Below are 18,748 nucleotides of genomic sequence, written 5' to 3'. Positions count from 1 at the left end.
AAAAGTGTGTGACTGCGCAGAGCCCGTTACCAAGGCACACAGGGAGAGGAGGCAGAGGAGGCGGAGGAGGAGGAAGGGGCCCTGGCTGGCTGTCAAATATAGAAACTGAGAGATCCCATTTGAAATCTCTGCCTTGTCTTCTGCTCCCTTTGTGAGCAAACCCCTCTCTATAGATGGGGATAACCCCCTCCGCAGTGTGCTGGGGGGCACAATCACCCCTGCAGCAGGGCCAGGCTTCTTGCTTCTTCCTGAAATGGCTCCCTGCCCATCTTAAGGCTTACAGCAAGATAAATACTTCACACCCTCTTACAGAGGGAGTGATCAGAAGGAAAAAAGGGGGGTGGCGGGGTGGAAAGAGGTTAAATCACACCTCCTGGAGAAAATACCAAGATTCTGCCAGAAGCAGAATCTAGTGCTCAAAGCTCCTGTTCCTTCCCGTGCTAGACACAGCTGCCTCAACAGATAGATAATGTGGAAAGGAACAGCCAGTCATTTATTTTATGGGTTATTGCTAAATAATTTGGGCATTTGTACCATTACACTGCTCACAGTGCACTGATCTGTCCTTCCAGACTAGTGTTACCCATACCACTGATACTTGCCGCAGCAGGACCCCACGCCTGCAAGCACCTGGATGCTGTGATTTCCTCATGCTTTAAGTGGATAAGCAACTTACTAATTATCCACTGTATTACCAAAGACTCCTGGGTAGAAAGTCATGAAATGAACCCTAACTGTAGCAGGTACTTCACAGAGCAGAAAGTGGTTTACAGCAAGTATTGTGGTAAGGCTTGGGAAAATGTATCAAAAATCACCACCCATGCCTGTTTCATCCTTTGATTTATATGTGCAAGATCATCAGGCGAACATCTACAGCTCCTAGTTGTGACTCAATCTTCTGCTCTCAACTAAATGCTTGACAGAAAATGCACAATACCATCACCTGTCCACTACGCATAAACATTTGCATGGATTCTTGCTACGAGTTTTCTTTTACTCTGTACCTCGCACAGACATTTAGACCAACAACGAAGTGACTGAACAGAGCTTGAAATCACCATAAAATACGAATGATACTTACTAATCCCTCCTTTGTACTGAGTTTGGACTCAGTGGACCAGTGGTAACTGATACTTCATAGGCTTTAATCAACATGTCCATCCATGTTGTAGTAGTGATACTATAGTATGTGATACTGGTCACAGGCTGAAGCTAAATGTCACTGTGCAGCCTGGGAAAAACAGCATGCTGTACTGAAGATTCATATTGCTGACAACCATCACTCGCTAGAAGTTAGCACTAATCACAGAGCTTTTTAAAGCTTTACAGCCTTCCCCTCCTTTTTCTTGTGCTGCTAGCGCTCAATCCGCAGCCTGGGGACAAGTTCTGCATAACAGCCCAGCACCGCAGCGCTGCCTGAGAACTGCCTAGAGTTGAAAAAAAATTTGGAAATCCATACTGCATCAAAGAAATACACGACCTTCCCTTGTTAATGAGAAACTCAACAGCATATGGACAAAAATAACTCAGCATACTGCTTTTACTAGCAAAACCTTCAGTGGTGGGAAAGTTTAATATACTTTAAAAAGCAGGAAAAAGTAGTGAAGAGTAGCTGGACAAACTGTTGTGATGGAATTAAATACCAAATTTATTTAATTGAAAAGAAAGTTCTTCATCCTATCTACTTATGTGAAAACTGATTTGTACTGCTACCTTGTGTTTCTTGAGGGGGAAAGGGAAAAAACTGTTGTGGCAGGTTAATACAGGTTGACTTATTTTATGAGAAAGTAATGAAAGTAACAGCAACAATTTCACAAGCTGGATATTATTAATGGGAAGAATACTTCACTGCATAGAAATGAGGGGAAAGGTCTTTACAAATTGAATTTTCTTTTCAATACTGGCTCTACCTTCTTTGCTGCAATTTCTCCAAATTTCCACTGCCTCTGTAACCCCTTCTTATAAAATAATCTATCTCCTCCTTAAAGTTATGTAGGGTTTGCACAACTCTGATAGCTGAAAACCATACACTCATTGCAAAGCACCAAGTACCCAAGTATGTTGCTATTTAGTTTATTTTTTAAGAGCTATGTGCTTTAGGATCTGCTAGGGCTGCACATTTCTGAGTCAAAAGGCTCTCAAATGCTCTGAACCAAAATCAATAAACTCTTGTCTGTGCTTGAGCTTCCTAGAGACATCCAAGGCATTTTCTTTCTCACAGCTCAGCTCTTCCTGCCCTGGCCCATGTGATGACACTATGGATGCTATGCTCTCTAGGTCAGCTCTTTAACCCTGACATCAGCAGAAGGCTGACGAGTGATCACAGCTGACAAAGAGGCCCTCAGCTCCTGATAATGAACTCTGTGAGCATTTTGATGCATTTGGGCAGCTAGACCAAGCTCTCTGCAGGTAGGCTGTGTGCAGCTGGGGCAAACAGCATCTTTCTTTGCACAGCTGCAAATCCAAAAGCATCAGATGTATTAATGGATCTGCCTGCATATGACTGCCCTCCTCTGCACTTAGTGGCTTATAAACTCTTACAAGCACAGCAGCTGTTTTGAACAGCACCTTCCCACTGCCTTCACCAGTCCAGTTGCAGATTAATACCACAGTTGAGTCTAGCACTACCAGTTCTATGGCCCAGAAGAAATAATGACATTTATGAATTTAACAAACAAGAAAGACAGAAGTTATGAATTTAATGATCTGTGAGCCAGTCTTGAGTTACGCAAAATACATTGAGTTAGGTATTCACAAAATTGCTTCAGCATAATTGTTGGCACGTGGATTGTTTGCAAACAGCTAGCACAAAATACTTAGTGTTAATCATTTGTTCCGTGACATAGTTAGTCATGCACTATTTCTGCTTCTTGAGTGGGTGATTGTATCCTCCTAAAGGGGAGGGTAAGAACCAGTGAACATGAAGCGTGCCCTTAGGAGTTTAATTAACATGGATAAGTGCTTGTGATAAAATACGAAAGCATCGTGTCTCACTAATCTCAGCAAGACGTTTGCGTCTATCCATCCCCATGCAAATAATCTGCAATGACTCCGCAGAGTCTGGTGAACCAAGCCCAAGGACGAAGAATTCACATAAACTATTTTTGGCGCCATGATTCTTTTTAACTCTCTGAACAAGGGGAAGTGTTGCGGAGGAGTATCTAATTCCCCCAGACAACCTGAAAGGAAGGGATGACAGACCACCATTCCTATGAGTCTGGCAAGAACATATGATCAAAGCTGCTGTCTCTCTTTGCAAGAAACGGTACTGCTTCAGGGAGAGAGAATCTATAATAGAAGAATCACAAAAAATGTATATTCCCTGAAGAAATATGAATGTGTATTTTTTTATTTCCCCATTTCAGTTTTCTCTGTTTACATGATGCTAGCACTTGGAAGCGCATCTTGGTGAGTCTTCCAAAGGATAAATTATAGTTCTGCATATTTCAGGGACCTGGGATGGAACTAAGGGAAGTGAAAAACTGTGAGCTCTGAATTTCATTGTAATACTGTTTTGGTATTTTGCACTGACACAGAGGCTGCACTCTGCCTCCTGAGCAAGGGAACTGAAATAGTCTGTAAAACTCCCTGCTTACCAGGCACCACACAGAACACTAGGATGTATTATTAATAAATTGGAGTGAAACAGCCAGCCAGCTGTGGGAATAAAAGGGAGAGACAGACACTCAGAGAAAGCAGGATCTTCTGTGAAAGGTTTGCTTTTCAGAAGGGTAAGCAACGGTTGGAGACCACTCTCAGAATGATACATACTTGACCATATTGACTGACACACACGTGGACTGTTAAACTGGGCATCAGGGGGGCAGGGAGTGAGGCAAAGAGGTACGAAGGCTGCTGAAACAACACACTTCAAGCTCACAGTGAAGGCAAGGGGAATTGCTCCAGCAGCTGGGCAGCGTTGGTCTCCTGTCCCAACCTGCACAACTGGAAGCATCGCTCAGGTCAAATAAAGTTCTCCGCAAAAAAAGATTTTGTGCACAGCAGGGGCCTTGCTGTCTGGGTTGGCTGTTATTTCCTCTCACCACTAATACTCTTGCAAAGGATGGATGCCACAACACCACACAACAGTTCCAATGGTGACCACACCATTGTTATGTTGAACTGGTCAAACACAAGTACAGACTCAGCATGTTGTTTACAGACAGGCAATGGGATGCTGCTGATTCTTACAGCCTTGCACAACTTTTAACCTTCCAGAGGAAACTTCTGACAAAGGAAGGAAATTCAGCTGGACTTCCCCATGCCTGGACTGGTAGACCAGCAACTATTCCAGTACTCAGCCCAGCGTATTTTCTCATACTTTTTAACTGTGTTGGAGAAAAGTGAATTTCCCTTTTGAGTCCCCTGTTCAATAGTCAGACTGCACACTCATTTCTCTACCTCTTACTGACAATAATAAGCCATTTTGCTGCTTATTAGTCTCTAATAAGATTGTAACAGAAGTGTATGACTCTCAGAAGACATGCATTTGCTCTTGTAGTGCTGGCATAATATGGATCCACAAAAAGAGGTATTCTCTGAATTGTTCTTGGTCTTAGTGAATCGCTTTCTATAGATTTTTAAGTGACGAGAACTCTTTGGTGAAAATAAGGCAAAATCAGGTAAAATTAAAGGTTAAAGTTGATAGAAGTATTAAGTTCTCTTATGAATATAGTTTTAATATTGCAGCAACAAGCCACAGATGCTGTTGGACTAGTTCCTCATCCTAAGCAAAGCCATGCCACACTTAAATGAAGAGCAAGTCCAAATATATTAGTTTGTTTTTTTAAATGATGGCAATTGCATCAGAAACAACACATAGATACTCAAATGAATGAAATGATTGGCTTCAGCTCTTCTTGTTCTCCTCAACATTTACTTTTCATGACCATTCCAGTAATCAAATTATACTAGGACAAATGCTTATAGAAAATCAATAGCAAAACCAAACATGTGCAGTATTTGCAAGTTCCAGCTTCCACGTATACCCCCAATTCCTGTGTTTATAAAATCGTAAGATTAAAAAAAATAATATTCATGCAGCTTAGCCAAACAACCAAAACTGGACTCAAGCCGCTCCCTACTCAAAGGCAGTGAATTAAAAGGAAGCACTTTTATACATTTTTTGGAAGGCTCTGGGATGCAGGTATTCCTAATGTTTGTATTGTTCATGCGTGTTTCAGAAATTTCAGGTGGTTTTCAGGCAGAAAAAATCGTCTGTGATTAGATGCATTATTCACTGTGAATTCTCACTTTGTTCTCCTCTTAAAGTACTTCTGGGGAGGAATACAAGAGCAGTATGATTTGGGCAACAAGCTCCCATTCTCTGTCACACAAAGCATCTTTCTTATGCTAATAATGTGGTATGCTGCATCCCACTACAGGTCTCAATTTGCATTTTATTCTTTTGCTGTAAACCTGTAAGGGTTGTGAATGCCCAAGGAGGACATCGCAGTACTGCTAACTTTCACATAACTACATGTTACATATTTATATGCACTGTCAAAATGGTGGGAAGATATGAAATTGAGTTTCACTGGAATCTAGCAGGCTGTGCTATTTATAAATAAGTGTCTTATTTTTGGTGCTCTTCAGAGAATGTGACGAACAGTGAGTGATGAGCAATTTATGTTGCTGATCATTTGTATCACAATGGAGCCTTGCAGTCTTCTTCTGGAGTCAAGGCTCTGTTAATTTAGTATCTGTGTTATCCTATAGTGGAACACAGGACCTCAGAACAAAGACTAATGGGTAAGATTAAGAAAGGGTGAAATGAGCATGCCACTCTGAAAATGGAAGAGCAGGTGCATAATGGTGTAGCTGAAAGAAAATTCGAGGGTTCCTGGGGATTCTGGGCATCAATATTCAAAACAAACTGATTATCTATCTCTCTCCCTCTCAAAAGAAATTCTCAGTGTGAAGGAATCCTTTCACACAAGTATTCTACACTGAAGGATCTTCTATTTATGCAGTGAAAGATAACACTAAACAAAATATGAATGTGAAATAAATGCCGTTAGAAGGACTACATGGTCTGAAGAGATCTTACCTGTATAACAATGAAAAGAGCAGATTTTAATTAACAAGTGTGTAAGTACCCTGTACTATGTAAATAATTCATGTGTATAAAAAGATGATCATAAGGGTGACTAATAATCACCATTTTGGCTTCCCTGTGTCGATTGCTGATGCAAGATTCCTAATCAGAGGCCACAAGAGTACTGTTAACCATACCAGCCTACCCAGCCTATTTCATACACATGTTGGTATGAACTTTTAAAGAGGTGATTAATAGGTGGGGGTTTTTCCTCCTCTGAATCTCTGAAGAACAAACACAGTTTGCCACGTTTTATCACTTCCCCTGAATTTGCTCTGTAGTAGACAATTTTATAGATGCCAATGGGAGTTTGGCATGAGCTGCCCCTCTGGGTGGTCAGAAGGTAGCTGCTAACAGCAGCAGACTGTTTGCCTGCCACACCAGGCAGTGCAGTCGGTTTTGCAGAACTGGCAACGAAGTGGGGATCATACACCACCACATCACCTCCTTCTGCAGTGCTGGAGCAAGGAAACATCACTAAATGTTACTGGTGCAGGTTGTATGCTTGCTGGATGACTGGGGAAGCAGAGACAGCAGAAGAGCAGAGCCCTCCTTCAAAGCGCTGCTTGGTTTTGTACTCTGGAAACAAGAATATGCTCCTGCAAACTCCTGTTTGGCAAATGCAGTATGGTACAATGACATCTGAATTTTTCATGTCTGAAAGCTTAAACCAAAATGATCAATGCTTTTTGCTTTAGTTTTTCACCTATGTTTGCCTCAAGGCTGTTATTGGGTATATATTTGTCCCTTTGGAGCTCTGCAGTTTATTGCCTATCACATACAATTTAAACAGAAGGAACCAGCTACATAACTCTTTCACCTTGTTGCCTTTCCAATGTAGGAGTAAAAAAAACCCTCCGTGGTATTAGTGTACTAGGAAAATGTAAATCACAGCTAAAACAGTTCCAGTACACTCTCAAAAGAGGGCAGCTATCAGCTCCAAGTAAAGGTCAGATCTGTTTTTCCCATGTTCTAATGCTTGTGTTGAGTACAGTAAATTATTTAAAAAAACTGTTCTCCTACAGAGAGCGGTTATATACGAGTGAGACTTACATGCTGAGAAAGTCATAAATAATTATGCTTTCATCTAAAATAACATCAGAAAATTATCAAACTGTGAACTCATAATACTGACTTTTCATTTGATTTTAAAAAGGTCTTTTTAAGCCAGTTTGAGTGAGTACGCTATTAAGATGAGTGTAATGTAACTGCTTTATCAGTAGCATCACTGAGAGAGCCTGGTACATAATACAGCTGCTCTTTCTGGCTATTAATTGCTATGTATAGTAGTTCTTTCTTGCAACAAATGCAAAACTTCATTTTTAAGATCTCAGTTTAAGCTTGAAGATCTCTCTTGTCTTTTAACTCTGTCTTAACTTAGAAAGCGTTGTAAAATGTCTTATGATCAGCATGGGCACTAATTTCCTTCACAGTCTTAAAAAAGCTGGAAGTGGAATAGCACGCCTTTAGGCGTAAGTTTAAAATATGCCTGTGCAGCATATTCATAGATTTTTATAATGCATTTCAAATACTTTCCACATTGTAAAATGGGCTTTGGAAACTATCATCACAGATGAAAGCTAGTGAGGAAAAAGTAATACACTGTAGGAAGAAAAGGAAAAAATGGTGCCTGCTTCTGAATTCCCTAATGTTCGATTTCTCCTACATAATAACAATCAAATGATCACAGTAATTTCCCCATTTACTCTGCTTTTGTGGCAGCTGAGGGTGCACCTGTGTTCACCTTCACTCTTCTCTGCCTCCTCCACTTCCCCGCATTGCTGCCTGCAGCCATGCAAATTCAGGTGACTGAAACATTTCAGGTACAACTGAATTAGCCAGCAGGCTGCACTCCAGATCTTTTCAAACCAGTGTGAAGTGGAAGATTTCCAGTCAGCTCCTGAGGACTCTCCCAGCTTACCTCTCCTGCAAGGGTGCAGTCCATTGCAAGGGAGACTCCATGCAGCAGGGCACATCCAAGAGGTTCAGCATCATCTCTCGACTTGCTGATAACGCACTCACATACCTTGCAGAGACAGGGATGGTGCCTAGCATGGCACCGGTAGACACATGCTCTCTGCTTATACCAACAGGGTATATACCCACTACAGGGATGCCAGACCCTTGTGAACAGCTGTATATTGTACTGTGTTGCGGGGAAATGATACAGCTCAGGACTGAGAGGTGAACATCAAGCCTGAACAGCGGTATGTTTTGAAACCCTGTCTACAGCCAAAACCTAGTCCCAAGGCCAGATGCACAAAAACATTTGGTTGCAATGCCCTGCAAAAGTGGCACATAACAATTACTGTGCTTTATTGTGGTTTGTGGTATGCCATGCTGTCAAGTTCCTTCTCAGTTCTTCATGTAGTTGTCCATTATTACCAAGAATAATGTTAGTAGCTTGATGTGACAGCTGCGAAGCACTTGGGACCAGATTGTGAACTTCTTAGTCACACTGACAAGAAGTCCCTTGCACAAATGGCTTTGCTCAAGTGTGACTCCCCTAATAAATGAATCATCTGTCATTGCTGCCTACTCAAGCTTAAATCTTTCTCCCAGTTCTGCTGTTACTTCCACCATCTGCACATCCTCTCCCCATGGTGGCGAGAACCAATCTGGCTGATTGACAGGGTGTTTGGGAAAATGTGGAGACCTTCAGGGCCTGACCAGAAGTAAAGAACAGTCCCTGATGTCCAAAGCTTCAATCCTAAAGCCACTGTGCCTGAACCTGTGCCCATTTATTAGGAAATCCCTTTTGGGTATTATTGGTATGATGCTGTGTGTATCCAAGTGACTTTGGCCTGTCTCCTGGCGCTCTGAAATGCTGACCAGAAGATGTCTGACCCCATGTGCCAGAGCATCAGGTGGGACTGTGTCCCGAGACGCTCAGGTGCATCTCTTCCTATAATTCTCAGCACCAAGGAAGAAAAAGGCTTCCAGTAACTATATCCACCCACATCAAGGCATCACATCGTTGCAAGAAGGTATATTGCTCCACCAGCAGCAATAAACTACTATCTACCTTTAACTTAATCCCTATTCCTTTCACTGCTTCCTAGATGTTGGCTTAGCAGTTCTCTGGGAGGTCTGCACTAATTTTTGGGGAAGTGTTACTCACTGGAAGTAACTCTCCTTAGCCAGGCATCAAGACATCCCTGCTAATTCAACCCTGACTTGTGCAAGCTGTTTCACTCTGTGCTTGGTGATCCCAGCTCTTTGTACAGTGCTTTCATGTAAAATTCAGTTCCTTTTTTTTTATGCTTCTAGAATCACAAAAAGTAGAGAGACAGAGAAGGGCACCTCTTCCTTTTTTTCTCAGTTCAGTTTATTTTCTCCTTCTGTCTACCTGTGTTACTGACAATTATGGTTTTAGTTTTCTTCCTTCCTTTTCTTGTTTGCTTCCCTCTCTTTGGCTGCTTTCAGCTATTCAGAATAAACTCAGCAATGCATAGCTACTGGTAGTGCAGTGAGGTTTGATGTACTCTCTTGTTCAATCAAACTGAAAAGGTGGTCCTTCCCCTTTTTAAAAGCCCTTCAGTAAGATCTACAGAAACACGGATTTAAAGCTCAAATGTTCTTTGAAAGAGAAATCTAGATTTTTAAAAGAAGCTGTGCTTTTTCCAGTTTTCTAATTAAAATAGATATATAAAGTCTAGCCATGCTATGCCTGGATTTCTTTCACATTAAAAAATCACATGGGAAATCCACAGGGAAAAGAATAGAACACAAGATAAACATTTTATTTAATGGCTTAAAACTGTAACTAAATCCAACAGAGCCTAAAGTTCTAATACTCTGAGGCTTCAGTATTTCATGGGTTTAAATAATAAATAAATCATTAAATATACCCTAGATGAAAACATTTGCAAGTAGTCTTTGAATTTAATTGTGAGCACTGAACTGAATAACATATTGCATGACAGGATCCTTGGCTGTTTTCTGATTTTCATAGCTCTGCTTCCATTTTAGTGGAAAGATGGGGTGCTTTCTCTGACTTTTGTGTACACATTCTTGGGGGAAGTTATACTGAACACCTCAACTTACATTTCTAGACAGTGTTTTCTTTGTTAATCTGTTTGGTACCATATCTTTTGTATTCATATAGTATCTGATAGTGAATTGTCATTAAATTTGTCTTTTTGGGGGCCAAATTTTATTTTTTACTTTGTGAATAAAGCTAAGTATTCTTTGGTGTTTCTTCTAATAATGCATGTCATTTGATAAAGTAATAATCAATAATTTAACTCTGTCATAGTTTAATCACTCATTATGAACATGAGTTTGTGCAGTTTATTATGAAAGACCTCTTCTAGGCTATGCCATGAGGAAGACATTGTTTTGTGAACACCCAGAATAGCAAAAAACACAAAAGAAAACATCACATATGGTACTGAATTTGATGTTAACTCAGCTTTTTCTGCATCAGGGAAGCAGCTCAGGATGAGCAATGAGAAAATCTTGTTACTAGCCAGCTCAAATATTTTCTCCAGAATCTAGTATAGTAAACGTAAGTACAGCACGGAAGGAGACTGATAAGCAAGTGCACATCTAACTACAGGGCAGGTATCTTTGCTTTTGAGTTTTCCTATCAATTCAGTATAGATATCTCTTTTCCATTTACACAGGAAGTATCTACTAGTCTAATATTTAGCTACAAGAATCACCTTCCCTCCACCCCTTTCCCAAATCTTAACTCTTCACCACCCTTTTCACATGGAATGGATGTAACTTAAAATAAAACAGAATTTATAAAGTTGACCAAGCGATTTGCTAAAACTTCACAGTTTGTACACAGGATGTACTTCAAGAACAAAGAGAACATTGGCACAATTTTATCTAAGGATTCCCAGAGTCACAGACCATAAATAATTGTAGACTCAGTGCACGTTCTAAATCTGGGTAACATCCCTTTGCTGTATTTGAGATATACTGCTCACTGTTGACTTGAAGGCACTCAAATGAAGACTCCCTGGTGCTATGTATTCCAAATAATGCTGCACTATCCAGACTCAAAGTGTGTAGTACTTATATCCCTCTAACTTTGAAATAAGCATTCAAACTATGGCATGTCAAGCTTTTCCTTATATATTAATTGCCAGGACAATAGAAATATACAGAAAATTATGCATGGTGAATACAGTTGTGAATGGTGGTTGTGCAAACCAAGCCTCACAAATTACATTACAAATTACAAATACTATAAAACAGGAAGACCTTTATGCTATCTAAAATAAGTGTTGAAGAAACTTAGAAAAGTTGAAGAAGCCTGCTGTAGGATTCCACTGAGACTTAGGTGGTAAAGAATACCAAGTAACTTTTTAGTATTACAAACAGCTTCCAAGTCTTGAACTAATATGCTTGAAAACACTTTTGCACCTCAAAAATTTTGCTCCTCCATAAGCAACAAAACACCAGGGAAAATAATACATTCTCATACCTCGAAGTGTCGTATACATTTAGGACATACCATGCTAAAACATTCTAAGCTGCAAAAGCTTTTAATTGCAAAAGCCCAATAGCAGGATACCAAATTCAATGAGCTTCTGAGGGGATTTCTTCCAAAGCAAAGGAGTTGGGAGATAGCACGGAAAGTTGCTACTTGGAAAAGTTAACTATGTTAGAGTTCTGGCTCTGTCCGTCTCAATGAGACATAAAAATTAAGGATCCAGAGGAAGGAACTGAAAGTAAAAATACTCTCACCACTTCCCAGCATTCTGAAAAGTGACCTTTTGCAGTCACAATGCACTGAATCCTCCTTAAACACTGTTAACTGGAATTAACTGGAATAAAAGAGACTAGTTCTTTTTTTTCTTTTCATTGCCCCATGCTTCTGAGTATGCAAAGCTTGTTGACAGAGGAACTACCCTTAATTCCCCATAGGCAGGCAAGCTGCAATGTTCTGTTTTACATGACTGGATGCCTTTAGTGGTGTTTTAAACAGTGTTTATTGTGACTCTGACAATTTAGGGGACAAAGACAAAAAACAAGTGACTTCTTGTATTATCAAGTGTGCAACACACACAGAAAACAGACCCTGAGCATTACACAAGGTGAAAAACGGCAAAATAGAAGAAGGTGCCAATACAACTCCCAAACATTATGACAATATTTCACAAAAATTGAGGGCTTTCTGACCATGCAAAGAATATAAATGAGGACTCCTTTCCCTTCAATGCACATTGTTTATCAGTTTAGATATATTGGATTGGCTTCAGCTGACAACACAAGTGAACTATGAAAACCGTGGTGCTCTCGTGGCTGACAATGTCCAACACAGCACAGGAGCACAAGTAAAACAACTCACAGTTACAACCTGAGGACAATGTATGATACTGGGGAAAAGCATATGAAAGGCAGGAGATTGGACGGGTTAGTAAACCTTGTGTAATTGCTCTTTAACAGAGGACTGCTACAATTCAGGAGACTTCTCATATGAGGCTAGAACCAAAAACTGCCAGCAAAATGCAGTTATGGTGCTGAAATCTGTGTTTAAAAGAATTAATGAATCTACAGGATAGCTGGCTATGGAGCAAAACTGTTAGTTACCCAAAGCTTTTTTTTACATTAGCTGGCAATGTAAAAGGACTGTCCCTTTACAACAGATCAGTGGCCTAAATTGTGCAAGTTTCAAAAGCTCACCATGAGCAAAACTGCTCAGAGACCTTGGCTGAAAGAAGCAGCTGAACAATTGTTTTCATGTCCTTTCAATTTCCACCCTTTTTTCACTCAAGGCACCTCCCACAAACCCTCTTGAAGTGTACAAAAGGTACGTGCCATACTATTTATGCAGTATGAGGTGAGGAGGGTTGGTGATCACAGGGAAAGACTGAACAAATATTCCTCATCTACAGAGTAACTACTACAAACTTCAAGATTTGTACTAAGTCAGATTAATAATGATAGTCTGATTTACCAGAGCCTGCAGCTAACCACATTTTGTGGCCTCTCCTGAAAAATTAAATTTTAAATTTTTTTTTTTTGGCTGATTAAAAAGAATTTTTTTTTTTTTGCAAAAATGAAATTCTGGCTTGAAGGGGAGGAAAAAAGTTCCTTTGAGTATTTAGTTGGACAGAATCTTTTCCCTCACCTCCACCCCCTCGCTGTAATTTCTGCCTCCCCTCATTGGTGCTCTGTGTCGCCTGTGTCTTGCAGGTCACTATGACTTCTGGGGATACTGTACACACAATGGTATTCCTGGCTATTTCCAAAAGGGAAGGATGTATAATTCCCCACCCAGAATGATTTGACATACATAAAACTGTAAAGGTGTTTTCAAAAGAAACCTTAACTCCTGTAAAAACAAACAAACAAATGTTAATGGTCAGTTTCTTTTCAGAGCATCTGTTCCGCGGCTGAGCTTGCTACTTCACCAGCAAATTAACTGTTTAACCTAAAACTCTGACTTGATTTATTTATTCTTTTGACCCTCTCTGAAGTCATAGCCATAATCAGCAATGCTGCAATTCCAGTTCCTCAGGAAACCAGATAAAGCATGGACTGGCAATGAAGGGACTGATGATTCAGATTTACTTTATTCTGTTTTGTGGCTCTGAGAAGATTCCTTTTCCTGTTAAAAGGCATCAGAGGTACTGATTTATCTGAAACACACTGAAAATACTCCCTAAGTTCTTAAGCTCAGAGAACACTGCTGCAAACATTATCTCCCCTGTATTTCTGATAGTATCACCTAGAAAATGGTTATTATGGCCTATTCTTCCCAGACTCTCGTCTCTGAACTGTAGTAGTAGAAGTGATATCACTGTATTTATTTATGGTTCAAGTTCGCTGGATCTCTTCTGTGTTCTGTCCCTGGGAAAATTATTAGTGATGCTGGCAGTCTTAGAATGAAAAAATAGTGTGCTTCTTCATACAAAGATACGTGATGTGACAAGCCTTGCCTCAATGGCATCAGTGCTTGTGAACTGCTGTCTCAAATCAATGAGCTGTCAAAGGTTCAGTGCAATTTGCATTTGTGTTAGTAGTAAAGAAATCCAGTGGTTTTTTGATTGCTGAATGATAGTGTTAAATTGTTACTTTTGCTTACAAAGACTGTGAAAATTTACTGAAGTGACAGTGAACTCAAAAAAGGAAACAGCTTTTTTCAGGTCACAACAGTGTCTGGATTTACTATCAGCGTATGTCAGTCATTAAATCACATACACAAATGAAAATGAAAAAAAGTACATCACATTTTACTCTGTGTAGCATTCCTTGAAGCCATGTGTGCATTTTTCCACACACAATCCTGAACTTGCAGCAAAAGCTGTTGCTTGTGAGAAAACGAATGCTGTACCATGCTTTGTGATGGCTGTTGGGGCTTTTTTTTTGTTAACTTCAGGAGAGTAGAATTTAATGAGAAACAAACTTTTAAAGATGCTTGAACAATCACAAAACTTTTGAAAACACCCTAGGTATCCACCTGACTGTAGTTGCCCAGCTGTGACGCTGTGGATTTCTTCTCGATGTTACAAGTTTTAAGTATAGCATCAAATGTCACAGAGGCAACAGCCAGTATTAATGAAATGTATTTCCATTCTAGATCCTTATCTTCTTCCTCTTAAATAATTGCTTTTTGCCATATTAGGGAAGATTTGCTCAAAGATCAACCTGCTTTTCAGTTACAAAATCAGTATCTACTAAATACATTTCTGGATGAACTAATGTTAACATCCAGCTGCAGTACAAACACTGTTATGTGTACTCCTGTCCTGGCGTAATGTGGAAAATGAGACCTTGCTAGATATTACTACTTAAAAGCATCCTAACAAAGATTCTGAATGCTGAAGAGAAGCAGCTTCAGACAGCATGTAGTGAATGTTGAGTTTGTTAGCATGTTTGCTGTGCTCCTCATATGGCAGACAGTGGGGAATGCTCTTCAAGGGCAAAGAAGTTTTGGGTCTGCTTCTGCTCCTGCCTGGAAGGAAACTAACTGCAGGTAGCCCCCCAAGGTGTGCGCGGTGGTGTTCTGGAGGAAGGGAGCACTGCTTTGCTAAAGTATCAGTGGGAAAGATGACCCCAGGGAGGCCGATGCTTCACATTTCAGAAGCAAGGCTAGATCTCAAGTCTTTTCTTCCTGACTTTTCTTCTCTAAAGAACTGCATGCTGGGCCTGTCAGCAAAATCTGTTTCACCTACAAAGATGTCACTTACAGTCATCTCCTCTAAGATTGCCAGTCAGTAGAAGTGGCCAGTCTGCAGCTCCAGGCCCATTAAGCTGGGAAGGTGGGAGGTCCATGGTATGTTCATGTCATGCCAGTGCTAGCATGGGATTGTGACAGTAGTAATGTACCAGAGGCTGCTGAGGCAAGTATCTCTGGGGTCCCCTGGGTCCAAGATGCTGTTGCAAATCCTTTATCTATGGGAAGTATGCGAGGTAAGGCTGCTGGCACACTGCCTCCAGAGTCAGCCTTAAAATGGTATTCATCATGTGAAGGTATGAAAATAGAGTGTTCAGAAAGACGTCTGGCCATCCAAGCCAATCTTGAGAGACTAATATACTTCTATTAGCTGCTGGCCTTTGAGTAAGGCTGCGATTGCTTTTAAATCCACAGAGCCTTGAAGAGTAATTTTTTTTAGCTCAGCTGAAAAAATAATGGACTCTATTCAGCACAAGTTCGATGTCAAGCATTGGTTTCACTCACTGAAAACTGTCTGCTTAAGAACAAAGTCCTGATTTGGATAGATTGATCCAGTTGGTTTCCCACTGAGAAGAATTTGAAAATTAAGCAGGAGCTTTAAAGTCTATGGAAAGGAGCAATGACTCTAACCCTGTGCTATATGCATAGAACACACCTTGTGTCCTCAGGCAGCTTTGGATGAACTAGACACACTTCTAAGATGGAAATTAAAGTAATTCTGATTTTAATAGACAGAGAAAGGAGGTGCTGGGTGCAAGATCTGGTCTCCAGGGAGCTTTGGCTATTGACTCCAGCACAACTAGAAGTGTAGCTGCAAAGCTGGTAGATACAACTGACCAAACCTGGACGCTATTGGCACTAAACACACACCAATAGTGGCATTCAGTGGCACTGATTATCCTCGAGTTTCTGTACAAATCTACAGAAACCTGGGTTACATGGTTTTTGCTGAGGTGAAAACTGAGTTCAGATCAGCACAGAGCAGTCACACCTTCAGTTGCAGGCTAGGTGCTGCCCAGCACGGTCTTTCTTTTCCTGCATTTTTTGTCACAATTTAACACAAAAAAATAGGCAAGTCTAACAGTGATCCAGGCTGGGTTTTATATTTGCTTTTGCTAAGCAAATTCAGTTGGTAATCTTTTTTTCTGATTACATTTTGAGAGCAAAATTAACATCTGTGTTTTTACATAAAACAACTATTTCTCCTGGCTACTTAAATGGCAGCTTCTGCCATTTTACTCATGACTTCCCTTGCTTGCATGGGCCACACAGAACAGTGCATTTTCTTCTATCTCTTTTGCTTGAAGATGATCACTGGCATCAAACACACATTTGCAAAATATTGAACTATCACCTTTTCCAGAGTGTGTAACATTAAGTTGCCATCTCTGTATAATAACAAGTTTAGCTCACCTTGGATACTAATGCTATTTGCACCTAAGACTGTCAAACACAATGAATTTAGTTTCTACTATTTTAGCTACACAATCAAACGCAGACATGGCCAGACTTCAGTCTAGCAATTAGATTTAGCAAAAATCTGATCTAGCAGTGATGCATGAACTATGAGTGAATAAAATCCTGATGTTTTAGATAGCTCGATGCAAATTCAAGTTACAGTGAACAACTTCCCTGAGAAGTGACATCTGGTGAACAACCTACACAAACGGAGCACAGCATTTAGACCACCAATAAACAAACAACCTGGGTGCTGGTTTTATTTGGTTTGGTGTTTTTTTTTTTTTTGCTAGCAACCTTCTTTCCGTCTGTGAAACATGTCCTTCTCCAAAAGCCAAGCCAAGGACCTCCAGCACTCATCAGTCCACGTCCTGGACCTGGACGCCCTTTCTCCTCTCAACTCTACAACTTAACACAGCCTAAGGCTTCGGGTTCACAACTTTGCTTTTGCCACCGAGCTCTGCCTTTTCACAGGGAGGATGCTCGTCCCCCTCCACACCTGGGCTGCGAGCAAGGGTCAACACGGGGGAGATGCAAGAGGAGGGGATGACCAGAAAACCGATTCCGGCGGCCCCAGAGTCAGTCTCCCCGGGCAGGGGTCGGGCCCCGTCCCCCCCCACCCGGAGCGCCGCCCGGCTCCCGCGCCCAGGCGCCGGGCAGCCGGACCCCGGCCCTTCGCAAGGAGCCCGGGGCCGCGGGACGGGCGCCAGGCGGGCCCCGCGCTGCCCTGCCCCTGCGCGGAGGGAGCCCTGCCGCCGCCCCGCGCCGCCTTACCGGGCTCCGCCGGGGGAACTCGCCCAGCACGATGCTGACCACGGGGATGCGCAGCGCCGCCGAGATGAAGTCCAGCTCCAGCATCTCCCCGCGGCTCTGCGGAAAGGCGAGGATGGCGGAGACCCCCTGCACCACCACGGTGTGGCAGAGGCTCTGCAGGAAGGAGACGGGGTCGTTGCTCCAGGAGGCGCTGGGGGAAGAGAAGGGGAAGAGGGGCAGGTCGCCCAGTCCCGCCTCGATCGCCATCACCACCTCCAGGGACAGGTTGTAGGGCAGCAGCCCGGCCACGCTGTTGAGGTTCGCCACGGCCAGCAGCAGCGCGTCCCGCGGCGAGGGGGACGGGCGCCGCTCCCCGCCTCCCCCCGGCCGCCGGCTCCGCGGCCCCGCGGCGCTCCCCACCTCGGGGCTGCCGCCCGCCCGCCGCCCGCCCGCCGCCTCCCCGGGCCAGGCGGCGGCGCGGGGCTGCAGGTGGGTGGCCCCCACCCTGACGGTGTGCCCGATGCGCCGCAGGATCTGGCAGGGCTGCGGGTGGGACGCGGAGCCGGGCAGCGCCGCCAGCACCAGGGCGCAGGGTGGCAGCAGCAGCAGGCACGCCCGGCCCAGGAGCCCGCGCACCCCCGGCCGCCACATGGCCGGGAGCCGCCCGCCGCCTCCCGCGGCCCCGGCCCCGCCACCCGCCTCAGCCGCCCCGCGGCCGGCCGGCAGCGGCATCAGCCGCGGCGGGCGGCCCCCGCGCAGAGCCGCCCCCGCCGCCGCCCATGGGGCCGCCGCGCCCACGCCGCGGGGCTGTGGGGGGGGTCGGCCCCCGGCACGCCCCCCGCGGACCCGCGGGGCTGGAGCTGCCCGGCCCCGGGGCGGCACCCCGCGCCGCCCCTCGCCGCGGCCGGCAAGGCTGCCCTGCCCAGCGCCGGCGCCCGGGCGCTCGCTCTGCCCGCCTGCCCCGCCAGGAGCGGGGGGTTCCCCCGCGCGGCTGCCCGGCCCGGCTCCCCTTTCCCGAGCCCGCCCTGCGCTCCCCTGCCCGGCTCCCGTCCGCAGCCGCCGCCGCGCCGCACTCCCGTCCCCGGCTCCCTCGCCGGGCCACCCCCCGCAGCCCCTGCCCGGCTCCCTCTCTGCAGCCCCCCGGCCCGGCTCCCCTCCGCAGCCCTCGGTGCACTCCCCTGCCCGGCTCCGGAGGCGAGAAAAGTTGCCGGGCGGCCGCGGCGGGCGCTGCCGGCGGGGCTGCGGGCGGTCGCTGGGCTGCGCTGCGCTCCCACCGGGAGGGACGGCGAGCGGCAGCCCCG

The 18,748-nt window shown here is 43.8% G+C and overlaps 1 protein-coding gene across 2 annotated transcripts in view; it reads right to left on the bottom strand.

The window, feature by feature from the left end:
* Nucleotides 1-18,179, bottom strand: part of GRIN3A (glutamate ionotropic receptor NMDA type subunit 3A) — a 72,387-nt gene extending 54,208 nt beyond the window's left edge. Inside the window, exon 1 of one of the 2 annotated variants that reach the window (XM_055790619.1) lies at nucleotides 17,469-18,179. In XM_055790619.1, coding sequence (XP_055646594.1) covers nucleotides 17,469-18,179 — 711 coding nt within the window. The remainder of the gene's footprint in view (nucleotides 1-17,468) is intronic. The other variant, XM_055790620.1, reaches the window with a different exon arrangement.
* Between the last annotated feature and the right edge of the window lie 569 nt (nucleotides 18,180-18,748).

The sequence above is a fragment of the Falco peregrinus genome, chromosome Z, assembly GCF_023634155.1.
Source record: "Falco peregrinus isolate bFalPer1 chromosome Z, bFalPer1.pri, whole genome shotgun sequence".
Classification (NCBI taxonomy): domain Eukaryota; kingdom Metazoa; phylum Chordata; class Aves; order Falconiformes; family Falconidae; genus Falco; species Falco peregrinus.
Note: the sequence above shows the minus strand (reverse complement) of the source record. Positions and strands in the feature narration are given on the sequence as shown.